Source organism: Molothrus aeneus, chromosome 4 (genome assembly GCF_037042795.1).
Source record: "Molothrus aeneus isolate 106 chromosome 4, BPBGC_Maene_1.0, whole genome shotgun sequence".
Taxonomy (NCBI): domain Eukaryota; kingdom Metazoa; phylum Chordata; class Aves; order Passeriformes; family Icteridae; genus Molothrus; species Molothrus aeneus.
The window spans coordinates 5,174,204-5,188,428 of NC_089649.1; the positions used below are offsets into that span (position 1 = coordinate 5,174,204).

At 39.2% G+C, this 14,225-nt stretch overlaps 1 protein-coding gene across 5 annotated transcripts in view; it reads right to left on the minus strand.

The window, feature by feature from the left end:
* INPP4B (inositol polyphosphate-4-phosphatase type II B) overlaps positions 1 to 14,225 on the minus strand; it is a 291,680-nt gene that overhangs the window by 161,984 nt on the left and 115,471 nt on the right. For 4 of the 5 annotated variants that reach the window (XM_066549472.1, XM_066549473.1, XM_066549475.1 and 1 more), the window contains exons 4-5: positions 4,213 to 4,331; positions 2,234 to 2,350 (exon numbers count right to left, since the gene is read on the minus strand). In XM_066549472.1, coding sequence (XP_066405569.1) covers positions 2,234 to 2,350; positions 4,213 to 4,331 — 236 coding nt within the window. Of the gene's footprint in view, positions 1 to 2,233; positions 2,351 to 4,212; positions 4,332 to 14,225 lie in introns of those variants that run through there. The other variant, XM_066549476.1, reaches the window with a different exon arrangement.

Consider the following 14,225-nt stretch of genomic DNA (forward strand, 5'->3'; position numbering starts at 1 on the left):
ATGGTGGGACTACATTTGGCAGCTGTAATATGTGGCAGCACTTTTGGAGGAACAAGAAAGCCAGCTCTACTGTAGACTGGAGAATCAGAGCTGTGACACCACAGCACTCGGAGCAGTTTCACTGCCAAAGGGACACATCCAATTTGTTGGGTTTGATCTCCAGGCATGGAGATCTGTGCAGTTGCAGCTATGCCGGTAATGATATCAAATTATAGCTCATTTTAACCTGACTTTTATGAGCCTACATAAACACCCAGACTTGAAAAAAAAAAACAAAACAAACCCAAACTAATAGAAAGCATGATGGTTTCTAATTAATTACAGATAAAGTCAAGTTATATCATGACTGAGATTTTAGGATGTAAACAGAAGTCGAAATATTGCCACAGATGAAGTTGCAACTAGGGTAGCCTGGGGTCATTCACATACGCTGCAGCTCATCTTGATTTAAATCTTATATCTTATTTAATTTTTTCTTGCCTACATCCAGCTTAAAATAGTTGAGTAGTAAAAAATGCTAAATATATGTAAATCAGAGGTGAGATTAATACTTTCCCCCACAAAAAGATACTACAGTGCAGATCTAGAATGTTTCACATAGGAACAATATAAATGCTATGACAAAAGAGAAAGGTATTTTCTCATGATTTACAAGCTACATCAGTGGGATTCCCTGGGAGAGACTCTAGTCCTGAACTACAATTGTAAGGAACAGTTACAGAAAGTCCTTACAGGTTTGCAAAAAGCTTATCAAGTTATATTAGTTCCCTAGGGTAGATCTTCTCTTTCATAAGCGGCAGTAGAGGAGCCTGGAGGTAGAAAAGCAGTAATACAGGGAAAAGGACTACCAACCCAGTTCACTTGTATCACTTACAGATAGGATATTATTTTCCACCATCTGTCAGTCAAAATGAAACTGGAAGCAAAGGACAAAGTCCAACTCCATTAACTCAATGCCTGTTACCTGTCCACAGGTGACAACTCTATTGAATAAACAGCAAATCCCATTTTAAGTCCCTGTAGTCGAATCCAATACCAAATTTAAGAGATATACATTATAAAAGGCACATACATGTCCCTTCCCTTCTTAAACAGAGAAGAAATTCAGATTTGATGCTTAAAACACTCCACACATGGCCGTGAAGGAGCACAGTGAGGGGACAGAACCAACCTGTTGGCTCACAAAGGCTGAAAATTTAAACAAATAGATCAATAATTTTCTACCTGAAAAAATTACAAGTCCCCAAAACATAGAACTTTACTTTTGTAAGCAGTTCAAAGACAGTCTCAAGATTCAAATTATGCCTTTGATTTCCTTCTTACAGATAATGAACATCTATGCAGTCAGAACATAAGCTTGCACTTGCTTTAATCATGCTGGGTGCCAGCTACAGAGCAATCCAGTTAATTAAATACAGGTGTCAATGCAGCCATTCTTGATGTCTAAGAGCAAACTATCAGCTGGACTCCAGCTGCTGCAGGAGAAAAAACAAACATCTCCCATAGGTCCTGTTATGACATCGAGCTCTGTCCAAAGGCTTAGCCTTTGTCTAAGGCTGTCTTAGATTATCTGGAAGACATAAAATAGTACTCAAGCTCTTTATTTGGCAGTTAAATCACTCAGATTGTCCCAGTGACCTCCATATATCAGCTCAAGTGAGTAACGCCCAAGAATAAAAAGCTGACTCTGTATTCAAGAATGTACAACACTGGAACCCCAAATGATTCACCTTCAGCCGTGACACTGTAGAGTTTGGACTGCTACAAATCAATAACAAAAGCAGCAACAGAAAGCTGCAGTTATCACCACCCAAGAGATTAAATATGAGTAGCTCCCTCCCAAGTTACAGGCTCTACTGTCATTCTGGTTTATGCATGTAAGTAAAATATTATCAGAAAGATATTTCTGAAAGATTATTCACAGCGGTGCTATCACAGTCTATTCCATGTGTTCTCTGCCCTCAAAAAGCACACCAGAGCAAGGAATAGCTGTGCTGACTCATGTAACCAGATGAAAAGCCAACAGCAAAATGCCCATCTTAAGTGCATGGTTCCCTTTCCCTAGTCTCTAATATATTAACAACAGATAAAGTCGATTTCAGGCACAAGAGAACAACAAAACCAATTTTACATCAAACCATTTCCCCAATTTGCTAACGAGAGCCAAAGAACAACACAGCAAGAAACTCATTCCTCAGTAAGATCTGTGCAAGGACTGAAGCAAAGCACTTACCGTGTCTTGGGATTTATCTTTGACATCATAGACTGTAAGTTTTATTTTAGTTTCCTCATAGATGGGGTATTCCGGTGGGAAGGTCACACCAGTCAGAAACAGTGGATCTTTTGTACCCTGTGCAACATGAGTAAACACTCAGTAAGGTAACAGCTGAGCAATGTGAAGGATGTCACTACGGAGGTACAGAAACCCAAAAGGTGTCAGCTGTCTACAGCAGAGAGATGGGAACAGCTCAGTTTTGTTACCCAATCAATGAGAAAAAACAAACAGCCTTGAAACTTTATCGGGAAAACTAAAAAAGAAAAACAAGCAAAACCCAAACAAAACTACAACTTCCTGGAAAGTTTTTTTTAACTGGAAAGGATATCAAGTGCTTCAGAGGCAGAGCCTGATATCACATTTTTAAACAGCTCAGCCAGTACCAGGTTCTGGAATACAACCTATAATAATCAAAAACCCTTTCTCACTCCCACAACACTTTTTGAAAGTACCAAAATTTCATCTTTATTTAAATGAACTAAGGATTTAACATGCACACACATACAAAAAAGAGCAATCTTCATTAAGCCACAATACTAAGTGTATAGAAATGCTACAGAGACTCTCAGTATACATTAAGGATACTGATTTTGTGGAGAGGGGATTGAAATACTCCTCTTTAGGCAGTACTGCTATAAAATAAAATTCCTGTGCTTTGAAACATTATGATTACACTTAAAAGCTGTACACAGAAGTAACTACATCATAGCTAAAGATGTACAATTAAATGAATAATACAAAATGTTGTTTATAATTTCTTAATGTTTAATTAGACCTAATTTCCAAAGATTACCAGGAATGTATCCTTAAATTTTCCATTAAGTATTAAAAAAAAAAAAAAAAAGGATTGTGCACAACAAAGGTAATTTATGTTATGGATTAACTTTCTGTGACCCTGCCTTCCCCTCCACCAAAGCTTGACTACAAAGCCAAGAACCCTGATAAAACAAATTCAGGAATTTATTGAAGTCTAGGACATTGTATTAGGAAATGCATCAACTTCTATTTTAAAAAATACATAGTTATCTATTCATCTTTTGCACAACATCATTCCAGACAGTCTGCAATGAGACATCCTGATCAGATACAAGATATTTGAATGAAGCAGTTTCAGGATGGTTGAGGGCTGAAACCATAATAATTTAATTAGTAGTTGGTTGAAAGTAATCACACAAAGACCTCATGAAATATTCTCATTGTATTTAACAGTTAAAACAAGCCTCTGGTGAAATCATGAGTGTGTTTACAATGAGACTTTGCTGCTCTTAATGAATCTCCCCAGTAAGTTAAGCAAGTTACATCTACATTGCTCACCCTTCATTTTCGCTGTTTCTGACACCAATGCTTACAGGGCAAGGTGAGGACCAGCAAAGGAGCCCCACACAACTTTTGTTGTCATGTATGATGCAAATTACTAATTCTTTTATGTAAAGTCACAGACATTACATAGACATGTGTCTTTCCCAAACTACAGATCTAGGGTAATAGTTTTCAAATTGCAAAAGCATCAGCTCTTTAATGGAAAAAATAGAAGAAAAAACAAATAGGATAACAGACCACATAATACACCTATGCTTTTATGCATTTAAAAATACTTTGCAAACTCACTATACTCCTAAGTTTTACTTTGCATTGCCTTGTCCCTTCATGAGAGCAACTATTCCCTGTTTCTTTCTAAACCTGTGTCTGGAGAATTGGAATATTCTCCATGCCTCTACTTGGAACAACAGAGCTTTCATGAGAAGCCAAGTTAATTTCTGTTTATCCTGGTGGAATGCCAAGAACTACAGCACACTTCAGTATGCTTTACTTACGGCCAGAGTGCGCTTCTCTTACCTAAGACTATGCACTAACTTGTTTTAGTCCTAATTCACTTTCTAAGGAAGAAATGAGCAATCCAATAATCAGCATGTTCATTGAATAAGAAAGACTCTCACCTCCACGATTTCAGTGCTCGAATACCGCGTCGAAATGTGCTCGGCTGGATGCACCACTGAGACCTGGATAAACGTGTTCAGCTTCCGATCACGGGCAGCAGCCACTAGATCCTTGCATGCTGGAGACAGTGCAAAATAAAAATCAAAGACTCAAAAGCAAACTCCGGGAAAATGCTGTCACAGGCACAGGACAAAGCAGACCACGCTCCAGCTCCAGATTAAATCTCCAGAGACAAGTCAGTTTAACAGAGGAAGTCCCGTGGAAGTAACCTACAGAAATAGGAAGTCACATGCCACAGAACTGAGCTGAGATTTCGTTTCCACTAAAAATATTTGCAGCTTCTGCAAAGCTCCCTGCCAGAGGCTCATCAGCCCCAGCCCACAAGCGTGCATGCGCACACGCTGCAATAGTAAGTAATTTTACATAAGTACCCGTTTAATTTGCCCACAAAATCTCTTTTAGCAGCCTTATTGGACCTTCTCTTGTCTGACAATTTCCCCAGTTACACAACCTTTTCAAACACATTCTAAAACAGCTAATTGCTATCAGTGGTTAAGCTGGTTTATATGGTTTGTTACTACTTGTGAACTTAGAGCTATTGTCAGGTATAAATCTACATACCTAAAAGCAGGCAGCAACATACTAAATTCTTTTGTCAGCGACTGGTATATAAATGAGAATTGCATTCTGCCTATACAGCATCATTCTAAAAACTCATTCCACCTAAGAGAGAAATTCTGTTCTGTTTTAGTAATTCACTTTTATCCTGGAATCAGAGTCCCTTACCATGGGATCATTCTTTACACTAACACACCTTATGCCTTCAAAATGAAAGGGTGAAAGCACTGAAGAAAAAGAAGGAAGGAAGAAACAAATAAATGCATCATCAGCTGCTCCACAGAAGGAACACAGATTAAAGAGCCACGCATGGGCTCAAAAGGAAAAACCACCCACCTTCTCTTCTTCCCCAAGAAATACACAGCAGGGAACACTGTGGTGGGATCTACCCAGTGCTTTCTGCAGGGCAGTAAACTACCCTGGGATCTCAGAAGCCTGAGGCAAGCAAAGACAAGACTAGGGCTTCAGAGAGGGTGATCGTCAAGCAAGAGCTGAGGGTGTTTTCCATGAGCCTACATTGCCTACCAGGGGCTTCCTCAAGTGCAGCTGACCTTTAACTTTTCAAAAGGTGAGTCATATTATCCTCACAGCAAGCAAGCTTGGTCTGATGAGAAACCAATGCTAGAAAAGCTCTGATACATACAAAAGGCCAACTCAGCTTGTTTTACACCTTTTTTCCTTTGGGCTTGAACCTGCTGCTGGAGTAAATAAAAGGAAAACTAGCTGAAGCTTTTTTACCACTCTTATATTACAGTTAAAAGAGACAGGGAGACAATTAAATCTAACCTTCAGAGATTCAAGTTTTTGCTTTAGCCCCAATTGCCAATGAAATCTCCTGGTATATAGTTTCAAATTGACCACTGTTGTAATTTGGCGGAAAAAGTGGGATAAGCATAAAAGTTTGTGCATGATGAAGTCTTTACAAAAGAGCTGATGTAACAGTACCAGGCTCAAAGAGTGAGTTGCCAGCAAGTCTGTGCTGCTAAGACTCACTGCCTTATTAAAATGACTGAATACTAGCACTACTTGACATCATCTCAAAAATTACAGTAGACTTGGTGAAAAGCAGTTGTCAAAGCACAAAAGGTTCAGCAGACACCTTTTGACACTGTTTGACTCTGTCCTCTCTAAAGCTGATCACATAAGTAGCAGCAGATCACTGAGATTCCCAAATATAGCCAGTTCCCCCCACAGAACCTGATCTCATGCCATCCTTCAACCCCTAAATATTGCACTCTATAATCATCTTTTTAGAATGTAGCACAGTTTCAGAGGAATGGCAAGAGAGCTCACGTTCACTACCAGAAGCTGGAACAGAAAGACAGTCAAATTTTTTACACCTACCACACAGGAAGGCTAGCCAGCTCACAATTCACTAGAACGCAACAAAAGTGAGAAAAACAAAGACACACAGACACTTAAAAACAAAATCAGACCCCCAAAAAACCTTATCAGTGACTCTTGGTCGGAGCTCTGAAGCTGAACTCTTGGAAAAAGTACTACAGCATGATGAATCGAGGCAAAACCCTCACAAATAATAGTTTGATCTAGTTGTGTCTTGTCTCAAATACATTATCTAGATGTGACTAAACCTTTTAGCTGCCAAGAGCACAGGCTTTTATCCTACTGAGAAACCATTAACAATAGGAAGAAGATTTGCACTAAGTGGTCACCACCTTGCTGCTATCTGAACATAGGAGGCAATTTATTTCTGTGACAAGTACTGCAATCCAGTCATTACATTATTTTTCCTGTAAAAAGGTGGCTTAGCAGCATGATCTTGAATTTCATTGGACAGAGCTGACAGAAAAATAACTCATCTGCATATCTCCAGTAGGGAGGATCAGCATAAAGCATCAGAACTCTTTGGGAAACACTGGTGCAAAAGGATAAATGAAATTAAATGAAACCTGCATCTACTTTGATGACAGTGTTATTTATCTCTACTGTGACACTGGACTACTGTTGTTCACAACTCTCCTTTCAGTCAGAGAGGATATTCAATAAAGTTATCCCAGTAAAGAACACACAAGTTGCCAGTTTGAGCCACAGTACATCACTTCCCTTCAAAACAGCCCAAATTAAAAGTTTAACAAAACAAAAGGACTACTTTTAAGCTGATGCCAAAGAATAAAAGCTTGTTATATCCTGTTCACAGCCTGGCGAGCTCCACAGCCCCATGCTGCATTACTGCCCTTTGAACAATTTTACTATCAGCACTTCCAAAAACCTTAGGTCTTCAAAGCAACAAAGTGGACAAAGTGGAACATTACACAGTTAGGAAAGTATGCTATATATTTAAACAAGTTTGACAGGTATTATTAGCATGCCACTCAAACAGAAACTGATGGAAGCACAAGCAGGAAAGGCATTCTGAGGCTGTTTCCTTAACTGCAAACGTAACAGCGTCAGAGCAGGTAACAACATCCACACACTTTCCACCATACCCTACGCCCAAGCAGAGCACAGGTTACGTTATTTCTCAATACCTCAGCATGTCTGAATTAATTCTGGAAAAATTCACCAACAAAACACAGTGAAATGAAGCACCAGCTTGTACTTACATGCCAAAAGTATATGAATCTACTCATTGTGACTGTTGACTCAGTGCGTAAAAGCCTGAGTCATCCATTCCCCCGGTGACCAAACCTCTGCTGAGCCTATCAGCGTACAATGAATGTTTAAGGAAGAACTGCATTAAGAATAATTTATGCTTTAATATCAACAACGAAAAAAGTTCAGACAGCAGGAAGAAACAAATCTTCTAACTGATATTTCACTGTTTTCTGTGCTGCACTGACATGATGGCTGTACTCTCTGCCCTTCTGTGTGTGTGCCTACATAAAGAAGTGAAAGACTGGCTACTGTTTCCTCATGGGACCTTGGAGGATTTTTTAAAAATGTAACTTGTATATTGGAAGAGAGTACAGAGAGAAAAACTAAAAAACCCTATTACTATATAACAGTAAGAAGAAAGGAAAGAAACAAAACCCAAAATAGAAATAGCCTGGAAATTCATCATCTACCTTCCCTGAAACTGTAACACTTCTGACCAGGCATTTTGCACTCTCTGCTCCAAGCACAAAGCCCACTGGAGCAAAAAAAAGTTAGTCTGGCAGAGAAACAGAGAGATGCAGCATCACCCAGAAATGGAAAAGATCCAGTAGCTAGAACAAACAACATGGGCAGTGGGAATGAAAGACATTCCCAGCTCAGAGTTGTTTGGGAAATGAGCCAAGAAGGATACCAAAAATTTTGGAAATGGCATTGAAACTGAATAGTTTATTTTTGCTAGTGAGGAAAAATACAGTACATTGGTCAATGTCTTCTCATACTCTGGATTCACACAGTGTAGGTATTAGCCCATATGATAGTGTGCAAGGTAGCTCTTTCTTTAACCAGAGACAAACACAGTTTCCTCACAACTTCATTTCTTCCCACATTCCAAACCAAAACAGATTCCAGGGGGCTGGCTAGGAACAGGAATTAACAACATAGCCCTGTTGTCTCCAGGGTATGCTATTTTGTACACTGTCAAAACAACAGAAAATCAGTAGCAGCTGATGGCAAGGGGCATGGGAAAAGCCTGTGTCTCACATACACATATATATGTGACAGTAATGTTCAAATTTTTACTCGTTCATTGACAATGCAGAAGCATTATTACCCCAAAGCAACTTTAGTTTATAAATAATAACGTACAGTCTGTCTTGATAAACTAATAAGTAAGGTGTAGCTATTCCTTGGTGGGCAAAAGAACCTGTTAAAGCAGGGAATGCCAGACTTGGACCTGTGCTACCAGCAGAACACAGAACAGCACAGAATTTCCCACCCTGAGGGAGTGCTGAGGATGGTAGGAAAGTGTAAGAGAAGGAAGTGCACATCACCGCTGTTTCTGCCTCTGCTAGAAAGGAACACCTTCAGTCAGGCACATGAAAAAGCTTAGGAAAAATCAAATTTTGGAACACACAGGAAAGCTTTGGCCATACTTCTGAATTAAGAGTGCAAAAGCAACTGCAAGAGGGCTGAGAAGTGAACAGCAATGTGTTCTCTGTTTGCCAAACCATGCCTGAAAGCAAATGAAATGAACATTTGAGAATGGGCATTAGCACAGAACGGTGTCAAAGAGCACTCCTGCTAGTGCTCCATAACAAACCTCAGTAACTGGTTTATCATCAATACCACTAACTGGTTGTCCCATTCCTGCGCCAGCAGGAATGCTTCAGTTTGCTGATGGGGACAGAAAGAACAAAGAAGTTGCTCCCACAATTTGCAATGTGGACTCCCAGAATAATTCACCATGCAAGACTAAATGGATGTGGCCACAAAAATTATAATGTCCATGTTATCACAAAATGAGAGCACAGTTACACAGCCATGCAACAGGTATGCATTAGGAGGGACACTTTTTAATTGGAGTGACCAAAACAGATGCTCAGACTCAGGTGAACTCTAGAATGAAAAGAAACTCAGTGCAACAGAAAACTACATTGGAGCATATATACAAATAAATAAAGACCCATTGATTTTTACCTACGGAGACATTCAAGATCACTGTTCCTGTCTCTGGGGGTGAGAGGCTTCTATAAAAACAATATATCTGTTCTCTGGAACATACAGCTGGTGGCCAAAGTAACCTAATTATATTTTCAAGGAAATGTACATACATAAAACAATTAGTATCCTTCAGGGATGTCTGTAAAAATCAGCAGGAAGAAAATTTCTACCAACAATCCAAGGAGAAAGATGACAGGGAAGTCTTACCAAACTAATAATAATAAAAAAATAGAAATATCTAAGACATCTCTGCAAGTACAGATTTTGGGGGAATAAACCCCCACAAACACAAAACAATATTAACAGTACTAACCATAAATAATCCATCAGTATGCTGCCCAGAAAAACCTCAGTCATTAGCCACTTAATTTGCAGCTAAAAGAACATGATTATTTATGAGTCATTGAAGTAGGATACACATGAATGCTGCTGGGGAGAAATGCTGTACGCTGATAAGTGATCATGCCCATGAGTTGAGATGCCAGCTGCACTCATCATCTTATTTGCAGACGAAGTGCTTAATCTGGTTAGAATTACCACCGTGCAAATCAGAGGTGATCTATTTCAGACTAGGGCCTGTGTGAGAGTGGGGAGTGCAGCTGCAAAGGAGGTTTGATCCCAGCTCAGGTGGTGGAGTCTGACGGCCAGACTGGGGCTTGGATGGTCAGACAGACAAGTTTCCTTAGCAATGCAAAGGCTTAATTTGCAACTTTTCATCGCCCATTGCCAGCAACGGCATTTCGATTCTTCTGACGTGCTAGAACAGGCCTATTTCCTCTTACAGCTTTGCTACCTAGCCTGGACAGCCCCAGACACTTAGGGGTTTAAGTATGATAGATGCACGAGGCTCGGGAAACAGGCTGACTGGATGAGCACAGCTCACAGGCATCACATCTGCACGGCAGGATGGAAGGGGTGGTTACATGTGTTAAGGACCCATCCAGTGCTATTCACATTTGCTGTGCATTGAGCTGCTGCAGACTATCTGTGTTCCAGCACATCCACAATCTTCCTCCAGCTTTATTTACACTTGTGGAGAACTGAATTCCATCGTCTTCGGGCTCTAGGCTTCAGCTACACAACAGCAACATGAAGAGAACTTAGAGCTTGGCTTAGAAAAGCTCCTCAAGTAATGAAACAAACTGGTTTTGATCAAGATTTTTAAACTTCTCTAATTTTTGAAAATGTGTCTGAGAACACATATGCCTGTTTATCGCTTTCAAGTAATAGCAAAAATATATTTTTTCCCAAAAAACCTGCATTTCCTTACTGAGCACACTGTGACTCTAAGAGCACAGCAAACTTTCTCAGAGATGCAGTAGACTTGTGACAGAGCAAGGCAGATCTCTTGCTGTTTGCTTTAGATTATCAATTACCCTCTTTCCTTCTGTTCAAAACTATTCCACTCGAGGCACCACCTCCTAATGATATTTAGGCTCTTCTCTTCAGTTTTCTAGTGAGAGAAATTAAGAAAGAAGGGGGCAGGGGCTCGAAGCCTTACAAAAACTTGCTATACATTACTACTCCAAAATACATCCATATCAAAATAAATTTTGATACTGCTATTCCAAGGCTGCAATTTTTTTTGGTGTTGTTGGTATTTCAGAACACCACAAAAGGGTTTGAACCTTCATGGAAACAGAGCTAAATACCATTTTCTCCTTCACCTTCTCCTAATATTGTCATATCAAATATCTAATGACAAAGTAACCTTGCTGTGATTGCTCTCACAGATTTCTAGCTATCCAAAAAACAGAGTGGTTACAAGTTAAAGTACCAAATGAAGAATCAGAAGATCTGCAAATGGTAAGCAGAATTCCATTTTTCTGTGAACTATTACTTTCTTTATACCATAAGCTTATACTGGTAATCACTTCATCTGAAATAAGATGATGAGTGCAGCTGGCATCTCAACAAAAATCAATAAGAACCTATAACAATTTATTTCAGATTTTATTTAAAAAATGTATTCTTCTGTTTCCTAACATTCTACATCTCTTTGGAAATAAAATAAATGTAAAAACAAAAGTGCCAAGTCTCAAAGTTCTCAGTCTGCCACATCTGTTTTTATTACAACTGTACACACATTGCTTCCTTTGACAGGAGCATTTTTTCACTGCTACACCAGTTGTCAAGTGTAGCATTACATGGGTTTGATCCTCAGCGTGCCATACTGACTGTAGAGACAGAATTCTTTCCTAATATGTAAAGAAAATCCAGCTGTTCCTTAGCCTGACTCCAAATCCACGCCACCATATGCATCTTCTCAAGACACTTTCATGCTTGACGAGGAAAGCAGCTCCCCTCACAAAACAAAGGAAGGCAGCCAAGCAACACAGTCCAGCAGCTAGAGCAGACAAGAAGGTTCAGGAAGAGCTCTAAACAAGCTGAAATCTTTCAGGTTGCTTCTCTGCTGCACACCTGCTGCTCTGAGCAGCTGTGAGGGAGTTACTCTGGCTTCTGGGTAGAAGCCCAGCCACAGGAGAACTGGAGTCCAGCTCCCAGGGGGAAGTGATCCCCCTGTAACCTGGACAAGCCACCCAACCCAGCTGATGTTAACACTGACACAAGCACACCTGAGAAATGCAGCAGGTTTAGATGCTGCATTAAGCACTTGGTGCTAAATTCTCTGGAGACAGCTCTGTAAGTAATTGTCAGCAAATTGATGTGTGGCCACAGCCCTGATACCCACGAGTCTCCGCTGGTGAATAAAAACTATTAATTCCTTCTTGAAGTAAAAATGCTACATATTAAAGGTAATCAAATGAAGAGGCCAGGACAAGAAGCAGTAGGGAGCTCTATTAACAAGAGTAACTCACAAAATAAAAGACGCACAATAATAAAAGCAAACTACAGCTCTACTGTCTTACTGAACAGCCTTAGAATTCATCTGTGTGAGAAGAGATGTGTTCCTTCCTTTCATTGTGCCAAGTAAGGGGACAAGAAGGCGATGCCGTTTCAACTTCATAGGATTCAAACAAAACCCCCAAAAATAAACTAATTAAAAACCCCCACCAAAACCACCTCCTTAACATATCCTAAGGGAAGGCAGCAGGAATGTTTGAGCCGTGTAGTATTCTCCATATGTAGTGCTCAAAAGAAGTAAAATGTGGCCTTTAAAAAATGTAGGTAGCGTATTATTTACCTATATGATTGTAATTTTTTTTTTTCCATTTTAACCCCCACTCTGCTGGATTGCTAAATGTCAGGCTGATTCACAGTTGGTTCTCACTGCATGGTGTCTGATGTTGAAAATGACCAGCGAGATAGCCTAAAAAGATGGTCTTCTACAGAAAACACAACGCAAACCACTGACTAATCTCTCCAATACGCCAGAGGTGACCTTTTAGCAAAACAAAACCCACACATCTCAAAGGAAAGCAGACTAAAATGTACTTCAAAGACAAGGCAAAGAAGAGTAAGACACGCTTTTAATCAAAGGAGAAAATAGATTTCTGCAATCCGGAACAATCACTTTTACTCCAGTAAATGATTAAGTTTGCTGGTAGGAAAATGCTTGATAAATGTTAAATAAACTGCATTCAAGCTGTAGTTAAAAGGAGATGTTCTAACATAAGGAAGACTTGCTTGAAAAGATGGCAATTCTGGATTAATACCTAAATTAGAAGTCCAAATAAAAGACAGTGATTAACTCCTCAGAGGATTTTGAAGCAGTCATTCTGACCAATAATTTAGATAGCTTTAATAGCATGGGACCTGCACAAGATAAGAAAGTAGAACTCCTTCACAAGGAATTTTAGAAAATGTAATATGGGGTTTTTTTCCCATAAATGACAGAGTCCAGAAATAATAAGACCTCAGAGGTCAAGGATCGTGTCAGAGGATGAGCTTCAAGGAGTCCATCTCCCATGAACATCCTGCATTTGTTTACTTGTGTATTTTGAAGGAATAACCTTTACTCCTGAACTTCTCCAAAAAATGTACCTCAGCCATGAAAACTCTGGTGGTACAAACACTCTTCTAAAAAGTACAGGGTGAAAAACACCATAGTGACTGTAGTTGTTGTCATTGCCTAGATGTTATTTCAAAGTAACATTTTTAAAGCAGTGAATACATTTGTATATGTAGTTTCTTCCATATCAAAACCAAGATCATTTCCCACCCAAGACACTGGCTCATAATTATTACTCTAAATTTTCAACTCTGCCGTTTGTATTTTGAAGACTTTAAAGGGGAGACATTAAGGATTTTTACAAAGGAGTAAGACCCAAACCAGAAAATTTCATCCTAATACTATAAATACACTCCAATTTCCAGCAGAAGTTTCTTTAAGGGTGAACAATGGCTATTTACATGCAACAATAATGTCTGAAACTGCTTTGGTTTTGATACATTGACACATGTAATGACATAGCTGACTTCTTCAGAGATAAAATCTTAAATTATTTTCACTCATTCGTACAAAGAAATAATAGTTTAGGATTAAGAGGACACAAAAAATGACAAAAACAACAGCAATCACCCAAAACCAACAACAACAAAAAAAAAACCCCCCAAAAACTTTTATTTGTCTCTTCAGAGATAGCCCTTGGTAGATTAGAGACCTGAATCTTGAATTACCTATGTATTGCAGCTCTTCATCTCAAAGCTGAAAACAGTTTTTAAAGCAGATTATTCACAATCCTACAAACAATCCTCAGCTTCTCAGGTATGAAGAATTCCCATCTTGAAGAAATGCTAAGACCAAATTCTTCTTAACTCATTATAATGAAACTTGACACGCCTTCAGTCTCTCAGAAATCAATCTTAAAAGCAAGACAATTCCAGATTGAAGTTTTAGCTTGTTTTGAACATTGGAACAAGACTGAAGTAAATT